This window comes from Strigops habroptila, chromosome 11 (assembly GCF_004027225.2).
Source record: "Strigops habroptila isolate Jane chromosome 11, bStrHab1.2.pri, whole genome shotgun sequence".
Lineage (NCBI taxonomy): Eukaryota > Metazoa > Chordata > Aves > Psittaciformes > Psittacidae > Strigops > Strigops habroptila.
The window spans coordinates 7,299,291-7,316,921 of NC_046360.1; the positions used below are offsets into that span (position 1 = coordinate 7,299,291).

Genomic DNA, 17,631 nt, shown 5'->3' on the forward strand with positions numbered 1-17,631 from the left:
GGTAGGGCAAAGGTGTTGCCAGACACCAGACACCCTTCTAACAGAGCCTGCTGGGGCCAGGTGGAAGAAGGCTGATTTTTGACTGCTCTGTTACTGCAGTTAGATCAGGAACATAAGAAAACAGAGGAAAGGTAGGTATTGCATTTCTCCAATTAAAGCCTTCGGTGGGCGTGTTAGACACCCAGCTACCAGCCTGCCACTGTGGAGGACACTGGCCAGAGGAAGCTGCCAGCCCTGGTGGTGACTAAACTGGAACACAAGTGGGAGCAGGTGGCAAGAGACATTTTTGGCTTCCCTTACTTCCACATCTCCCATGAACACTGAATCTCCTTAATGGATTTTTCCCTACTTATTTATGAAGCTCGGTGGACTTCTTTAGGTTTTATTTCACACAATCCTTCTATCTCCTCTCACATCCAGAACTGGAGGCTACCCCCTGGGGAAGGCAAAAGCAGCTGAAGACACGAGGAATGAAGCCAAGACAGTCAAATGGAGTAAAGCCAGCCACACACAAGGAAGGGAGTACCCAGGAGCGATGGTAACGTGCAGTAATATCTGATTGGGTGCAATAAAAGATGATAACAAAGAGGATTAGGTTCCTGATACCATTGCGATATGTGGGACAGCCAGTGCTCTGTGCTGGGGCCCTGATCCCACACACCTCCCTCAGCGCTCTCCTGGGGCTGGGCATTGCACAGTTCCCCACCAAGCCAGTCCCCCTCCCCAGTGTACAGGGACCAAGCCTTGGCTGAGATGATCCTGGAGAGAGGAGAGGGCCTGAAACAGCAGGGGAACAAGATGGGAACTGTAGCCTCCTCCTGCGCTGCGAGCCTGAAGTAAGCCTCATCAAGATGGATGGATGGGGAGCAGGGGCTAATGGACAGAAGGGTCTTCTGCCTCCATCTCTCTGATGCCAGCCTTCACCCTTGGCCCTCTTGTGCTGCTCCATGTCCCCACCTTCAGCTCTGGATGCCCAGCTCCTCTGCCCCTGTACCCTCACCATAAGATCGTTCCCTAACTTGTCCCTTGATCCCCAGATTGATCCCTGGCTTATCCCTCAGCTCTTCCCATCTCCCTCAGCTCCTCCTGCATCCCCCAGGTTGTCCTCATCCCTCAGCCCATCCCTCGTCCCTCAGCTCATCGTTTAACCCCCAACTCATCCCTCAGCTCGTTCCTTGCCCCTGGCTCATTCTCTGACCCCGAGCCTGTCCCTCAGCTCGGTTCATGGTTTAACCCCCAGCCCACCCCGCAGCTCATCCCTTGTCCTCAGCTCGCCCCCTGTCCCCTCCCCTCGGCCCTCGACCGCGGCCAGCCCCCCGCCATTTCCCGGGGGCTCCACCGGCCCCGTGAGGCGGGAGCAGGGCAGGGAGGAGGAGCGGGAGCGGGGCCGGGGGGAAACTTTTCCCGGTGGCGGGGTGAGGGCGGGCCGGAGACCTCCCTCTGCCCCGCTCCCCGCTGAGGCGAGGCGGGAGGGGGGGGGTGGCGGCGGCGGGGCGGGAAGGAGGAGGAGGAAGAAGGGGGGGGCCGGGGGCACGGCCGGGCCTGCGCCGGGGAATGACGCGCAGCTGGCAGCCCTGCTCATGCGCGGCCGGCCGGGCGGTGCTAGCGCCGCGTCCCAGCTCGGGGAGAATGGGGCGGCATCCGGGCAGCGCCGACTGAGCGGCTTCTGGGGGCCGGGGCTGCGCCGCGCCGCTGGGCGGCCGGGCTGGGGCGGGCGGGCGAGCGCCATCCGGCAGCGGGCGGCGGCCGCGGGGGCGCCGCGGGGGGCTGCGAGCCGCCGGCGGCGCCCGGCGAGGAGGGGTCGGCGGCGGCGGCAGCGGGCGGCGGCGGCGGGCGGCGGCGGGGGCTGCCCAGGGATTGTCTCGCTCGCTCCGCGGCAAGAAAGTTGGGCGGCGAGCGCGGCGGCGGCGGCGGCCCCCCCGCCGCGGTGTGCGGCGGCCGGAGCGGGGCCCCGGAGCGGCGCTGCCCCCGGGGAGGGGGCGCCGCGCCTGGATTATCCCGAGCTGGGTCGAGCCTCCTGGATCTGCCTCTCTCTTCCGCGCCGAGTGAAGCCGAGGTGTCCTCGTCCTGATCCAGATAGATCTTCCCCCCCTCTTTTTTTTTTTTAATTTTCCTTTTTTTTTTTTTTTCCTCCCCTCCTCTTCCCGTCTCTGCTTTTTTTGGGGGGTGGGGGAGGGCGGGGGGTGGAAATTTGTCAAGGTCATTCCGTGGATTTAATATTTTTTGTGTGTGTGTGCCGCTCGCCCCACCGCCACCCAGCCTTGCTCTGTGGATTATCATCGCCCTGGATCCGAGGGTCTGAACAGCAGGATTTTTGTTGTTGTTGTTGTTTGATTATTTTTTTTTTCCTTTTTTAATTATTATTTTTTAAGGGCTCCGGGGTTTGGAGAGGGGAAGCGGTGAGTTGGAGGGGGGCGACTTTTCTCCCCCCCCCCCCCCCCGACTCCGCGCCACCCCCCACTCCCCCCCCCACCCCGCGCGCCCGGCCTTCTATTATTTTTTTATTTTTTAATTATTATTATTTTAAAATATTATTTTTAATTCGCTGCTTCTTCGGCGATGGATGGGAAAATCCGGCAGAGCCGGAGGTCGAGGTCGCAGCGGGACCGCGTGCGGCGGCGGGAGGCGGCGGCCCGCGACCCGCGGAACCAGAGCCCTTCCTCGGGCTCCGAGAAGGAGCCGAGCCCCGGCAAGGAGAACGGCGGCCAGAACTGCACCGCCCCGCGGGGCCCGCCGCCCGCCGCCCGCGCCGCACGGCCCCCGCGCCGCCGCCGCCGCGAGTCCAGCTCCCAGGAAGAGGACCTGATCGATGGCTTCGCCATAGCCAGCTTCAACACCCTGGAAGCCCTGGAGGTAAGAGCGGAGGGGGCCGGGGGGCTCTGACCGCCTGCGGGGCGGGGGTTGGGGCGGGGGGAATGGGAGGAAAAAAGAAAGAAAATAATAAAAATATGAAAAGGAAACGCGGCGCTTTCAGGCTGCTGAATTTTGCAAATAGCAATTAACGTGCATTAATCCTGGTGTCAGCCCGGAGGGATCTCGGGCTGCGGTCGGCAGGGTGGCGAGCCAGCCCGGGTGCTCGCAGCCCCGCTGGCAACTTGCTGCCCCCCACCTCCCTTCTTCCCCTTCTTCCTTTCCCTACCCCCCCTTTTCCTTCTCCCGGCTCCGACGGGTGTTAGCGATCACTTAGGGCAAGTCAAATGTTTGTTTGGGGTTTTAATTGGCTGGCGAAGGACTGCAAAATATTCCTGGCGTGTTGGGATGGTCCGGTATTGTTGTGAATGGTGGAGCTTCCCCCTCCCGCCCTCCCACCCTCTTTCCTTCCCCCCTCCACCCCCGGTTCGAGGAGTTTGTGTTTGCTTTGCCAAAATGTTACTTTATCTGTCTCCGGAGATTGTTAGCAAATGGCTAGTGTTTGACATTTTGTGGAAAAGAGATGTTTAAATGGATAATAATCCCTTGGTTGTAATTCCCATTTTTGAAGTAATTGAACAAATTCTTCATCTCTTGTTGACTGTACATATTTTTCTGGTGTTAATAGGCTGGCAAAAAATATTGCTTGTCTAACTTATTACAAACAATATTTGCTGAGCAAATACTGCCTGCCTTGTCTGAGCTAAGTTAAGCAGAGCAGGAAATTTAATATTTTCAGAGGGGCATTGACAAACTAAGACTTTGGCTTTTCATTTTTGTTTTGGTTGTGTATGAGGGGAAGAAGTGAGTTCTTGAGAGAAAGCACCTAACAAGTTGCTTGATGGGCGCAATAACTTGGATTCCCGGTAAACACGAGCGGTTCTGGTGCCTTTGCCCACTTCGGCACGCTGTGGTAGAAACGTGACCAAAGTTTTGGGTGCTCTCCCTGCTTCAGATTTCCTGACGCTTGCGTGCCTATTAACCAGTGTTCCAGTGTTGAGGGGTTCTGTGTAGGCTGATGAATATTCTCAGGTTTGCCCCGGGATCTCCAGCATCTTTGGCTCAGGCTTTGAGATCCCATTTTGTCCATGGGTTTTGTTTCTCCCCAGTCAACCCTTCCTGCATGCAGGCCTGTGGGCTCTGGTGTCATGGAACCAACTTCTCAAAGTCCCAGAGATAGTCCCTGTGCCCTCACGGAGGTGTCAGTGGTCGCCTTGGCCACCTACCCCTAGTGTCAGAATGATGAAACCTTTGCTTGGGGATCCTGTGCTCCTGCTCAGGAGGGACCTTTAGTTTAGCCTGGCAGTCCCTGAGCAGCACTAGGTGTGCAGGTACCGGGGTGGGAAGATGATTTGCATGAGCTTGGTGATGGCTGTTCTTTGGCCTTTCACAGCATCATTTTTGGGGTGTTGTCCTAACAGGAAAGCCAACTACTGATAATGAGAGAGTAATTTGTGTGCCTCTAAAACAAGCCATGTACCTGTCTGTATCTTTTTTCTTTTTTCTTGGACATGCTATGCTCTTAGTCAAAAATGCATCAGCAGGTAGGTCCAATTAAACCCCTGGGTCTCTACTGAGCTGTCAGTGGAGAAAGTAAAATTCATCTTCCTGCAGAAATTTTCTACCATGATGAGCACATTATCAGGAAATAGAATTCAAATGATAGTGCAGTCCCTCCAGGGCTGACAGGGAAAACTCTGGGCTTTTCAAATGGGATAAGCCTTGTTATCAAATCAACCAAACCGTAACCTTGATAATAGGGCGCACAAGGATAGAAGGTGACCTTAAACTTCTTCCACCCTCCAGTACATCTGTCTGTGGGAGCACTTCTAGTTTTTCTTTAAAAAGAAATAAATAAATAGAAGTCTTTACAAAAGCGTCTCCTTTCAAACTCTCACAAGATACTTCAGTACCACGTGAAATTAATTGATTTCTACTGTATTCACCAGCACCAAGAGAACCTGTGCACCTCAGCATCTTGAATAGTAGTCGGCACCTCAGAGACAATAGTGTGAGCAGAATTCACCTGTTTCTTTCAGGTCTCTACTAGGAGATATGTTGTCTTGGAGGCTCTCATAGAGCCCTAATGATGGTGTGCATTTTGTAAATGCCAGTAACAGTAAAAAGAACATATTCCGTGTTATGTGGATTTTTTCCATGCAGCACTGGATTTGACCATGGGTGATGTCTGTCAGGTTTGATGCGGGAGCAGGGCGAGGGGATTGTTAAGGCAAAACTACTTTAAAGCAATATATGCCCGTGGAAATGGCGGAAATGGCAAGGTCATCTTGCATGGTGTGGAGCTGTGTTCTTAGGAACTCGACTGCAGCAAGTGGGTTTCTTCTGCTTTGGAGATTTGTATTTCAGTGTGTGTTTGTTTTTTAAAAGGACTTAAGATCATCTGTGATGGTATTTTGAAAATAAATGAGAATTGAAACCTTCTATGTTCATGAGGGGGGAGAAAGAATAAGACTACACAGCCTAGGGACAGTACTGAACAAAAAGACACTTTTATTAAATTTCTAATCCTAAAAGGAGCTTTTGTTGCGTGTGTGGTAGTTAGATGTGATCCTTTCTTGTGGTGGTGTTCTTAGGTTGGTTTGTCACTTGACGTTACAGTGGTCTGTGATTACATATAATAGGCTAGCTAAGCTTTGGGCTTCCCCTTGGAAATCAAATTTCTTAGTGGTTAGGCAGAACTTAATGGTAGAAGCATTTGGGACGGTTATAGTGGTTTTTTTTGTTTGTTTTTCTTTAGATCTCAAAATATTGTGAATTCCCCTTCCCCACTGAAGAAAATTCTCACCATTGGTGTTGCTGGAAATAAAGGGTATTCTTTAAAGATATAAAATACATTCTTTAAAGAATAAATAAATATATATTCTTCCTTTCTGTTGACCTGGAGGGTATAAGCAGTTAAGTTTAATACTGAGGGATGGCTTTATGCAGTCTCCTTCAGCTCTTTAGTGTGAATTTTAAGCATTCTGGATTTTGATTTAACTCATGTGGCAGTGTTTCCTTTGGCAGTTGTCACCTGAAAATGTTGTGTCTTGTTTCAGTGACACTTGTGACTTGACTTATGGATCCTCTGTCCTACCATCTTTCACGTAAAGACAGAGTTGATTACATATAAGTATTTTTTAAACTAAGGGAAAAGATTAAAAAGCACCCACAGACAAACCAGCAGCAGCCTCTTTCTGTGCAGAAGTTAAAACTTCCCCTTTCCCTTCCTTCCCATGGATCTACTTGCATAAATCTGGCTCCAACTCGGGTTACAAGCAGCTGGTGTGTGTGTAGTGTTGGCTTTTAATACCCAGCCACCGAACACAACTTTGGAGTTAACCTGGAAGCTTAGTTTGCCCCGACCTGCTGGCTTGAGGTGGTCAGCGGGACGTGCAGCTGCCGGAACACCATCAGGTGATGGTGCTGCCCAGCAGATCATTCCTGTGCTGGGGTCAGAAAAGCTGGCAGGCTGAGAAAAGGGGGATTTCTCACCACCTTCCGAAATGAATGGTATGGATGTGAGCATGTGTGTATATTCATTACGTTCAGACGAAGCTGCTAATTATTCTTGAAGGTGATTGGTGAATCAGAGCGAGAGAATCTAAATGAGTGAGTCGGTAGTTGAGGGCTCTCTCTGATCATAGCTGTTCCTTTCAAGTATGAAAAACAGCGCTAAAAGGGAACTTCATCAGAATGTTAATGAATGCGATCTTTGAGAGCAATTGTTCTCCCAAAGTAGTTGGAAAGACAAGGGGTTGTGTTTTCTTTTTGGCTGTTGTTTATCATTTTTACAGATTCCAGCAAAGCTTTGGAATGCTGTATGGAAATTTTAACTCTCCTGGTCTGTGTGTATGGCTTTGGTGTGTGTGCATATGGATTTTTTTGGAATGTTTAACCTATTTGTAGAATCTCGTGGAGAATCCACTCGCAAATATGTGGGGAGCAACGCGTTGTCTAGAAGTAGATCCCCGAGCTGAGAAGGGCATAACCTGACTTCGTGCATGTCCTGTTGAAGTGGTGATGCTGCCCTTACAAGCCGAGTTAGGGCCCAGCTGCATCTGGTCACAGACTCTAAGGAGATTAACACTTTGCCCACTCTTACTTTTGTTCCTATCCAGAGGTCTGGCAGTGCTAAATCCCAGTCCCTTCTCTGCTGTTTGCACTGGAGCATAGCAGAATTTAGAAAGCCTGATGGTGATAGTAGACTTCTGGACAGAATCCCTAAGTTCTTTGGCTGTTATCTTGATAAGGCTGTTTTCACATGTGTGTTGTACACTGTGCTGTTACTGTTGCTCTGATCTCTCATTGATAAGAAAACCAGTGTATTTAACTGCAGCTTCCTGTTCCAAAGGTTTTGTTCTAGTTCCACTGACCTAGCTGTGTAACTTCTCATTTATCCTTGTATCTCTGTATATGTACTTCGCAGATTATTTTTTTCCATAGCTAGTCTCAGGTTTTAAACCAGGTTCCTAGATATTTAAGTATTCTCCTCTTCTACTTAATTGTCAAGTGATGGTGTATCAAGTTAGTGTTTCTGATGACTGGTTATTCCTCTAAAAAGGTGCTTTTAACCTCAGGAAAGCTAATGATTTTCTGGATGGTGCTGTAAAGGCACTAAATGCCTTTTGGTTTTCCCTGAGGCTGGTTAGTCTCCATTGATTTGTTCTCTTAGCTGTTGATTTTTTGCATCTTGTCCAAAGCAGGTACTTAAGGTATTTTTACTGTTGTTGTTAAGGAGCAAGAGGTGGTTAATGCAGAGCTAAAACAGAGGGGTGAGCTCTGGAAAGACTGAAGTATGTTCTTGGTTGGATAGCACTGAGGGGAGGTAGGTGCCCTGCATACCTAACTCTCCTTGCACACACTGGGTGGTGGGCAGCAGTGAGGAAGGATCCAGCTCTTCTGTTGGAGTTCTCTACCTCATCAATAAAACCTGCTGGGTTTTAGCATGGCTGTGAAGGTATCAGAGAGAGAACACAGCTTGCTTACCTGAGGCTAGGCTGTGGAAATCCCACCTAAGCTCAGGGGTCACCCTCATCCCCACCTGAGGTCTCATTTCTGGCCCACACTGTGCTTGACACTGTCTGGGTGTTTTGAAAGACCTCTTAGTATCATACTGATTTTCCCAAAGGTTTCCTGTAGCACAACTACTCAGCCTTTCCTCAGCAGTCTGAAACCTGGGGTAGAATGTGAGATGAAGCTTGTTGAAATGTCTAGTGGACCAACTACCACAGAGAAACTCAGAAGATAAATTATAATTAATTAAAAAATTGAATGTATCATATTTAATAATATAAGGTACTCTGTATTGCACAGGTAAGATTCTTTTAATAAAAGGGGTATAATAAGATTAGTATTCCACTTTACCCAGGTAATAGATTTTATTGGATCCAAATTCATGCTTACTTCTAGTAGTGCATTTGACTTCTTGTCTAGTAAGAACTGAAGACTTTACTGTCCTCTCAGTATGCTAAGATGACGCCCTTTTTATCATTTAGCTCAATTATTTTGCAGAATGGGACTGACTATCACAATGTTACTGTCTGGGAAATACTATCGGTGGCCAAGGGAGCTGGGTAGAACGAGACCAGTCTGGTTATTTCACTTATTCTTTGATAGATTCCTGCTTGCTCTGCAGAAGGGCTGATGTATCACACAACTGTTTAAAAACTCAGATAGGTACAGAGATGATGTCTCCCAGGCTGGAGACAGTTACACTGATAGAAGCGTTTTGGGGTATGGGCTTTATTTTCCTCCTCCTTTCTGTTCCTTGGTGTGAAGTGTTGAATTCACACTGCCACTGCAGGCTGCTCCCCTTGCATCAGGCTTAGCTAGAAATGGTGGGCTTCTAGATTCTAAACCTGTGCAATCTTGGCTGGGGAAGGTGCTACGGAAATGTGCTTATTGCTTCATCTTCTCTCATGTCTGGTCTTTATCCTGGTGATATAGGCTGTGGGGAACATTGTGTAGTTTGTGGTGCTGCAGCAAGTAGTTGAGAGCCAGCAGTATCAGCAGAACTGAAACACTGGGTCCTGCTTGATGCAATATATATATATTTTTTTTAATAAATATTTGAAATACAGTATGTAGGATGTGCATCTTGGTATCAGTTATATGTGAACATCCAGCTCTAAGTGGGAACAATTTCCAATTCACTGCACTTTAATGCCTCCAGTTTATCACAGTAAAGGTATAAAAGAGTTTTATATAGGCGAAGTGGCTCTTGCTGTTTAAGTATCTCGTGGCTCTGCTGTGTTCTGCACAACAGAGGCTGTGACCGCTGTAGCCGTGCTCCTCACATAGAGAAGAGCTGGAGCACTGTTTTACTGGCCTTGCTCCATCTCCTTGAAACAAAGTCTCTTTTCCAAAACTAATGAACTATTATGAATATTGTTCAGATGCTGAAAGGAGAATCAGCCTTCATGTTATTAATCCAAAATGTTTAAAATGGAGGAGAGGGTTAAACAGCTTCCGAGCTGCCTAGACCTGCCAGCATTTAGTTGTTGGTCCAGTTCCTCTGGTGCAAGCAATTGTGAAAGCTGGGCAGGTACAAACTGCACCAGCTGCAGGGTTCTCCCGCCCTGTGCCCAGCCAGGCCAGCGCTGTGTTGAGCCCTAATGACAGGCAAATAAATGCACATCAATTTTTGTAGCTTAATTATTCTGTACTGAGTGACTGGATCCAAAGTTCAGAAATACCTGGTGAAAGGGAGCTCAGGGACTGCTCTATACATAGCACTTCCATGATCCGAGATGAAGGGAGAGTATTTCCTCTGTAGCTCTGTCTTGCTTCAAGCCAAAAAGGGACTAAACTTGAGCAAAAGTTGCATCTGCAAGTTTGGTGGTTGGCATGGATAAGGGGATTGAAGGGATCAGAATTATTTCTCTGCGCTACTGGCTGCAAAACATGAGCTTATGGCACCATTCCTGTCTCTCCCTTTGTGCTCAGAGCAAAGCTTTTTTAATCTTGTGCTGGCTATCTATAGTTGGGCCACACAAACATGGCAATTTGAAGTCAAATGCTCTATTTTGGGGACTGTTGGGCACTGTCAGCAGGGCAAAGGAGCTGTGCTTGGGCTTCTCTCCTCTGTCCAAAGCCTTCCTTGCTCTGCTCTGAACAGGTTGTGATAGAGACACATTCAGAAAGTGTGTGTGTGTGCGTATATATAAATGCACTTGTGCCTGTAGTCTAAATGTGAAGTTTATAGTATTTGCGGTTGGATATCATTGCATTATCATCTTCTCTGCAGATGTTCTTTCTAGCTTCATAAAAATATGACTATAATTGTTTGGGGTATTTTTTCCAATTTTAAATATAGATTGATTGACTCTGATGCTAGGGTATCCCTGATGTAGCCTGTACTTAGTGAGGAGGTGCTTAGGTTAGGAGGAAATGTGCAGCCCGGGTTGGGAACCAAGTGATAATTTAGGGCTTCTGGCTGTTCAGTGGGCTGTGGTGTGCTGACGGACACTGAGCTCATTTCTTTAACCCCTCCTGTTGATTCGTGAGGCTGCCCTTTCTTTCCTGCTGGCTCTTATTTGTACAGAGGAGCTAAAACTCCAAAGAATTTTAAGGGAAGAAATGTCTTGAACTTTACAGTAACATCAAGTGCATCAGCTAGTAAATGTATTACTGCTGTTGATTTTTTTGGTGGCTCATAAATGTCTCTTGCACTGCTGTCAAAGAGGACGTGCAGCCTCTTTATTCCACTTACCCTGAGCACATACTTGCACTCAGGGGAAGCGAGACTCAAGATAGTGTGTAGCTAAGAGATGTTTATGGAATCAGTCAAACTTGATATAAAATAATTATGCTGTTTTGACAGCTTGTTAATAACTTGCAGCCATTGGAAGAAATGGAATTATGGTGTTCTTGGTCCTTGATGGAACCTTGGCATTTCTTTCGGATTGTAAAATTGAAGAAAAAATGTGAAAGCCATTAAAATAGTTGGACGTGGTGCCTGGGAAAAATGATGGGCTGCTTAATTGAAAAAACGCTTTGTTCCGGTTGAAGTTCATTGCAGTTCAGTTCTGCCTGCTTCCCTGTATCCGTAATGGAGAAGGAAGAGGGCTGATTGCCCCAAAATCTGTCTGGGAGAGGGTTTTGGGTGTCACTCGGTTCTTCATCATATCTGTGAATAAAGTGGAAGGAAATCCTAGCGAGCATTAGACATGAGAGAAAAGTCTTGTCACCTGTAATGACTAAAATCCCCTGAAGTGTTGCCAGCGTGTACTTTAGGAATCATATAATTATATGATTATTGAAAGAGACATAAAAGACCTCATGGCAAAAACCTTAGAAAGGGGGAGGGAGGAAATCCGTATGCAAATGAAGATACACAGAATTTGCCGTCTCTCCTTTTTTTGGTAGTTATTTTTCAGTCCAAAGCTCAGTAATTGCCTTTATGGGGATTACTTAATAAAACTGGGGCATGCAAAGGAGGGAGAAATTGTTTATGCTGCGTCGCAGGGCTGGCTTGCAATCCCACGGAGTTGGAGTAAAAATGGATTTTTTTTGAAGTAAAACTGCAAAGTGGGTTTTCTGCTAACAGAAAATAGCTATTTGTTGAAATGTTATCCTACAATAAAAGTGTTTTGTGGTCTGGCGGTTAGCAGAGGGGTCCGGAAGTTGAGATAATGGGGTTTTCTTTCTGACTCCGCCACAAGTTTCCTCTCTGAGCTCCAGGCAAGTCTTTTCATCGCTCCCTGTGTTGCCTTAGTTGCCGGTGCCATTGCTGGGTACCCGATGGGAGGCTGGAATTGCTGCTCAGGGTAACTCATGTCACCCTTCTGACTGGAGGGAGCTGTCTCTCAACCCTGGTATGTGTAACTTGAAATGCATGCTGTGTTTGTGCAGGAGGCGATGGGAGAGCCTCGGATGAAAGAGCTGTTCATGCTGTTGGTGCTTAGGAGCTGCAGCGGTATTCTGTATTTGCCATGTTATGGCATGCTTATTCATGGTCAGATGCTCTCAGTGATGGGTCCTGGCCACATGCAGGTTGTTAAATGGGCAGCAAGTATGTGCACTAGTGCCTTCTGGCTTCAGGTATCACTTGGGTATCTTGAAGCTAAAGTCGAAATGTCCTGTGTGAACTGCTAGTGAAATGCGTCCCTTCTACCCCACCTCAAGTTCATGTGTGGTGCGTAAGCATCTTACATGTGGGATACTGACCAGTGCAACACCCTGCCGAGAGAGCTACGCTCAGGGTACTGCTGCAAGTGTAAATTTAGCATGAGATTTTCCCAAGCTATAGTTCTCTATCTCCTCTTGAAGTACAGGCCTTTGACTCAGGGCTTCTTAAGTTCTCCTGGGCTTCATCAGTCTTTACTGATGCTATGGATTATAATCTTGCGTCTCATAGAGCACTCATTCATGCATTTACTAGGAAACCCTCCTGTTGCAGAACAGACATGTGTCTCTACAGAGGTTTTGTTGCAAGATATGCAAAAACCTGCTTCGTTTTTTTCCTTTGAAGCTAAATAGTACCAAGTTGTGATACGAGTTTGCTAATGTGATTTTTAGCTGAAAATGACAATGGTTTTTCAACCAGATGGATTCTATAACTCACCCGCTGTCAGCTCATCCATCAAACTCTGCAGATGTCTGTATGTTCGTTATAATGTGCACATGGTAATGTTGTTGATTACAACAAACAAACTGATAACCCTATTCAAGGCCTATTAATGCTCTCTGGGCAGCCTCCCCTGGTGTGGGTTTGGGCTGTCCCTGCAGGTACTAGATGGGAATTTGGAGTTGAGCTGCTTTCTCAGATCCTTTCCATTGCTATGGAGATGGCTGCATCTGCGGGGTCGATGTAACTTGTGCAGAGAGAACCATTTTGAGATGACTTCGATACCGGCACTGACGTTTCCAATGCTGTTTGTATCGGGAAGAGGGTTAATGAAACAGAAATGAGAGCCTCTAGGCTGCACATGGTCTGTAACTGGATTTCATACAGCTCATGACTTTCCTTCCACATCATTGGATGACGCTAAGTCACATAAGGTATGTGACTTAAAAATTGCTGTCTGCATCTAGGCAGAAGTTCTTGCAGGGCTCGATCAGAAAAAGGTTCCCATGATCCCTACTAAGTCGTCTGTACAAGTTTTAGGCTTTTTGTGAGAAAAGATGATCTTTGTAGCAGCTGTTGGTTGGGAGGTAGAGCCTTCTGTTACCATCAAGCCCGATTGCCTCAGTTAGAAAATGAGTTTGTGTTTTGGTGAGTGTAGGATGTGCCATTTCCGAAACAGAGGTTATGAACTGCTGTAATGGGCGCCTATGTAAAGTAATGTGAACTCCCAGGTGATACCTCGGATAAAGAACTATATGTAGCCTGTTTTCTTGACAGGTTCCCAGGAATTATTTCTGAAGTTAGTCTTTTTTAAAAGACCAAACTGTTTACACAAGCTGTTTCCAGACAGAGCATCTCTGGTTTCTTAGCTTCAGCCGTGAGGTGTCCTGAGGAATACATTAATGGGTTGTGAAGTCTCTGAGCATATTGCCTGGTTTTCTTCCACCCAGGAGGCTGTCATCCCTGGGCTTATGAAGTTCCTGGTCTCTAGGGACGTACTGCTCTTCTGATGCAGCTTCAAGACAAGCCATGCTACTAAATTTTAAGATCTTAAAATTATTTCTCTTGATTATTGAAATGTGTTGTGCTGCTCGGATGTGTGGGTTTCCAGGGGAGGGTGTTAAAGTCTCCCTGTTGGATGAGAGTGAGGTCTTTGGTTTCCTGATCAGTGCTTCCTGGTCAAAATATATCCAGTGGATTTTCTTTACCGCTGCCAAAATAAATGCTGCAGATAATCCAGGGCCAGGAATGTCATCATCATCGGGTTACTGAGTTTCTGTCTGAAGGTCAGCTAGCTGTGACTGTTACTAAATGGCTGTTTGCTGGTATGTCTGTGGTCTGGACTCATACACCATGCCTGGTTGCATGTCTTCGGTGTAGTTATAGTGTAAGGATATGTAGCCCAAACAGGGGCATATTTTGTGATACTTCTCTCTAACTTTGTAAGGTTGCTACAACCTGTGAGGATATTAATTCGACCTCAAAAAGAACAGAATGTAAACTGCTGGTGTTCATCTGTGTTAAGTACAAGTAATTCAAAATCAGGCTATTTGGTTTACTTTGTGGTTCGTGTGTATTGCCAGAAAGATGGGTCCTTTCTTTTTAACACTTACATAGCAATTGGCAGATTCTCCTGCCATCGCTTACTGCGGTTGCTTGGAGATGAGAGGTTTGTGCACTGCACCAGCAGGACTGAGAGACAACCCGTTTGTGCAAGAAACCCGTTGCCATTGGGAAGAAAGCAAGTGATGTGGAGTCACTAAAATAACATGGGTAAGCTCATATACCAGCCTCAAACTTCAACTGAGTCTTGTTTTCAGGAAATGCCAGATCTGGGCTGGATGGAAACAGGCAGCAAAAGCTGTCAGGAGGCTGCTGGTGGGCTGTGCTGCCATGGGGCCAGGAGCCAGAGAGGTCCGGCTGTCCCTGGCTGTGTCCCCTTGGATTGGGTGGACATCTGCTTCCCTAGTGTGCCTGTCCCCTGCTCCTGGGGTGGTCTTTTGAAATGTGGGTAAGATGCTGTAATGTGGAGTGTGCTTCAGCATTAGGGCTAGTAAATGGGCAGCTTCTGGTGGTGTTTCCTGCAAGTAAATAAAGCTTGCCTTCTTTTGGGGTATTTCTTGGTTTGATTTATACATAATTCTGTTTTTTTTCCTAATTACCAGTAGGTGAATTGTCACTGTTATGCCGCACTTACCTGAGCAAAAAGGAGCAGCTACTGAGGAGGAGGAATAGATTTTTGTCTCAAGCAATAGATTAATTCTTTTTGTTCTTTTACATCTCTCTCCTTTTGTGCATCTGTGTGTTAAAATTCCCATTCCCTGTTTATAAACGTTTAGCAGGTGAAGTCACTGGTGTTTTTCCTAGTATTACCTTTGTGATGTTCAGAACATAAGCAAAATGTGATTATTCACTGAGTCTCTGCTGAATTCTGCAGGAATAATGAGTCTGTGCCTGAAGTGTAAACCCAGACACAAAAAGCATGCCAATAAGAATGCAGACCTGGGAGGGGAAAATACAAAGTGCAGCTTATTTTACCAGTTTCACTGGAGCATCCTTGTACATCTATTTAGTGTCTGGGAAGGGGTTAATCATGGTGTAAGATTGGCCTTTCTGATGCCAGGGAGCAGAAAGTGATGTGAGTGTGGGGGTCTCCCCCCATGGTATAGAGATGCTATGGGGAGAGTAGCAGCTTGCAGCACTGCAGCTTAACCAGAATGCTTCTGGAAGCAGGGCTGGAAGTGAAAAAGCATGGGAAAGAAAATAAATCAGCAGGCTTTGTGTCTTCCTGGTGATGCAGCCTTTTCAGGGAGTAAATGCTGGTGTCTTGCAAGCTATTCCTGATGCTGGTGGAGGAGCAGAAATAGGCTGGAGGTTTTCCTGACCAGTGAATTGACATCCCAGTGCTTACGCTTCCCAGGCAGCTGCCAAACTAGAATAATTCAAATGTCTTTTCCTGGGAGCTGCAGGTACCTTTCAAGAAGGTTAGAATTTGGGTTGCAACTGAATTATAAGGCAAAACCTTTGCAGTGACTACAGAAATACTTTTTTTTTTTTTTTTTTTAGACTTTCTAGTTCTAATAATACCCTGTCAAGCTTTAAAGCTGAATGAACTTTAAATATCTTCAGTGTTTAACAGCATTTAATTTTTCTGTTTTCTATTTTGTTCAGCCTGAACAAAGAAATAGTGTTGTGTTCGCTTTAGAATATGGTAATTGAAAGGGATTGTCTGTATTTTTAAATGAAGAATGAGAATTTGGGTGCCTAGATACTTAGAGCTGTTCCTTTGAATGCTGAAAGTTCATCCTTTGCCCCCACTTTTCTCAATGTAATTTTCTAAACAGCATCTAAAAATGTGTTTAAAAGACCTAATTAGTGTTGATATTTCAGTATTTGGTCTTATAATTTAGGTTTTTTAATAGGGCACCTGGGTATCAGCACTAAATGTAGAGAAAATTGAACTTATACCCAAAGTGAATGCGTGTAATTTTAATTGGGAGTCAGGGAGGAAACAGCCCTAAAACTTCAGACTGAATTGGTTGGTGCAGTGCTTGTCCTGTGCTGTGGGTGCCCCATGGAGGGAAGGGGGAAGATGGTAGTTAATTAGTGCTTAAGTAATGCCTTACTTACTGAGCTTTATGGTGTTAGAAAAATCTGCCTCGGCAAACACATCCGGGCAGATATCTGTTCGGTCGATATTATTTTAAGTCTGATAAAGCATTGTTCACACCTTCTTGGAATGTGACACAGGAATAAATGGGAAACCCAATCTCCTTAGTACTGTGTATCGCACAGACAGGCCGTGCTCTGATACAGGGATTTATTTCATGCATGGTGGCCTAGACATGAAACAAATGTGTAGAAAAGGGAATTATGTAAAATTGAAAGTGACAATTATGCAAACATTCCGGTTGAGGAAGTAGTAAATTCTTCTCTTTTTCCATGTGCTCGGCTTCAGAGCTAACATGTAGCCTCCTGGGGCCTTTGGTCTGTGTGTTTGTATCTGTCATATCTCTCTCATCTCGCTGCTTCTTGTTTCATTTTCTTTTTCTTTTTTTTTTTTTTTTGTTTGACCTTATTTTCCCTTCTGTTCCATGGAGTCATTCAATCTTTGTGCTGCGGGGTTTGCTTACCTTGCCAGAGAAAACGTTAGCACCCTTCCATTTAGGAGTCCCTTGCAGCACAGCACCATGCCCTTCGCTCCGTACCTGGGTACGGGAACATGGTGACTGATGGGTCCAAATCCCTTTATTTAATTTTTACTTTGTATTTAAAGGAAGGGGAAGCTAGTGAGAGAAGAAACAAGCTGTGAAAATAGCTCTGTATTTAGACAGACACCCTTTCACAAAGCTAAACAACTTGATCTTCCACACTGCTGGGTAATTCCCACGCTTGCAGAAATAGGGAGAGAGAGGGAGCTGGGGCTGTGACCACTTTAATCTAACATAAGAATGTGTTTTTGCTGAAGGGGATGGTCCTTTCCTGCCCTGGCTGCTTGTCCTGATTACCTCCCTTGTGCCAGCGCTAGCATTTGTGCTGCCAGGAAGACTGATTCCCTGGTTCCCTGATCTGGCTCACTGCACAGCCATGCAAATGTCCTTCTGGCACAGGGGAGAGGGGGATGTGGAGCAGATGTTTATTGATTAAGGAAACCCTTCAAATATGGCCTGAGCCCTTGTAGCAGGATTATAGCTACATGTTCTTCTCGTGTTTCAGGTCATGTTCTAAGTCACAGGTCCACTGAAGTGGATGGTGTAAAATGGTGATGGTGCTGGAATGACTCTGATCTTGCTTGTGAAGTTGGGATGATGTGGTCATATTTGGGGTAGCAGAGACTGGCTGAGGGTAGAAGGGATTACTTGGAAAGATAAAACCTCACTTGCAATTTAATTGCTCTGAAAACCCGGTTTCTACCTTGTTTTCACTGATTAGTTTCAATGTGACAGGGAGAAAGAAGAGACAAGCTTTTGTTTGTGCTTGGTTGGGTGCTTGGAGTGGATGAGGTATCTAACCCTTTTGATGGCAGAAGGTTGAAAGTAGTTCAGTCTGCAAATGGCATTTGTAGCTCAGTTCACACAAGGAATTCCTTCTTTTTAGCCTTCTGTTCCTTTTTTTTTTTTCCTCATCCTGTCTTTCTCTACTGTGTCCTG

The 17,631-nt window shown here is 46.4% G+C and overlaps 1 protein-coding gene across 11 annotated transcripts in view; it reads left to right on the forward strand.

Annotated features, from left to right (window-relative positions):
• Positions 1–1,608: 1,608 nt before the first annotated feature.
• FBRSL1 (fibrosin like 1) overlaps positions 1,609–17,631 on the forward strand; it is a 533,264-nt gene continuing 517,241 nt past the window's right edge. For 6 of the 11 annotated variants that reach the window (XM_030501687.1, XM_030501691.1, XM_030501692.1 and 3 more), the window contains exon 1: positions 2,541–2,853. In XM_030501687.1, coding sequence (XP_030357547.1) covers positions 2,560–2,853 — 294 coding nt within the window. In that variant the 5' untranslated portion in view covers positions 2,541–2,559. Of the gene's footprint in view, positions 2,854–17,631 lie in introns of all 11 variants that reach the window. The other 5 variants (XM_030501688.1, XM_030501689.1, XM_030501690.1 and 2 more) reach the window with 2 other exon arrangements.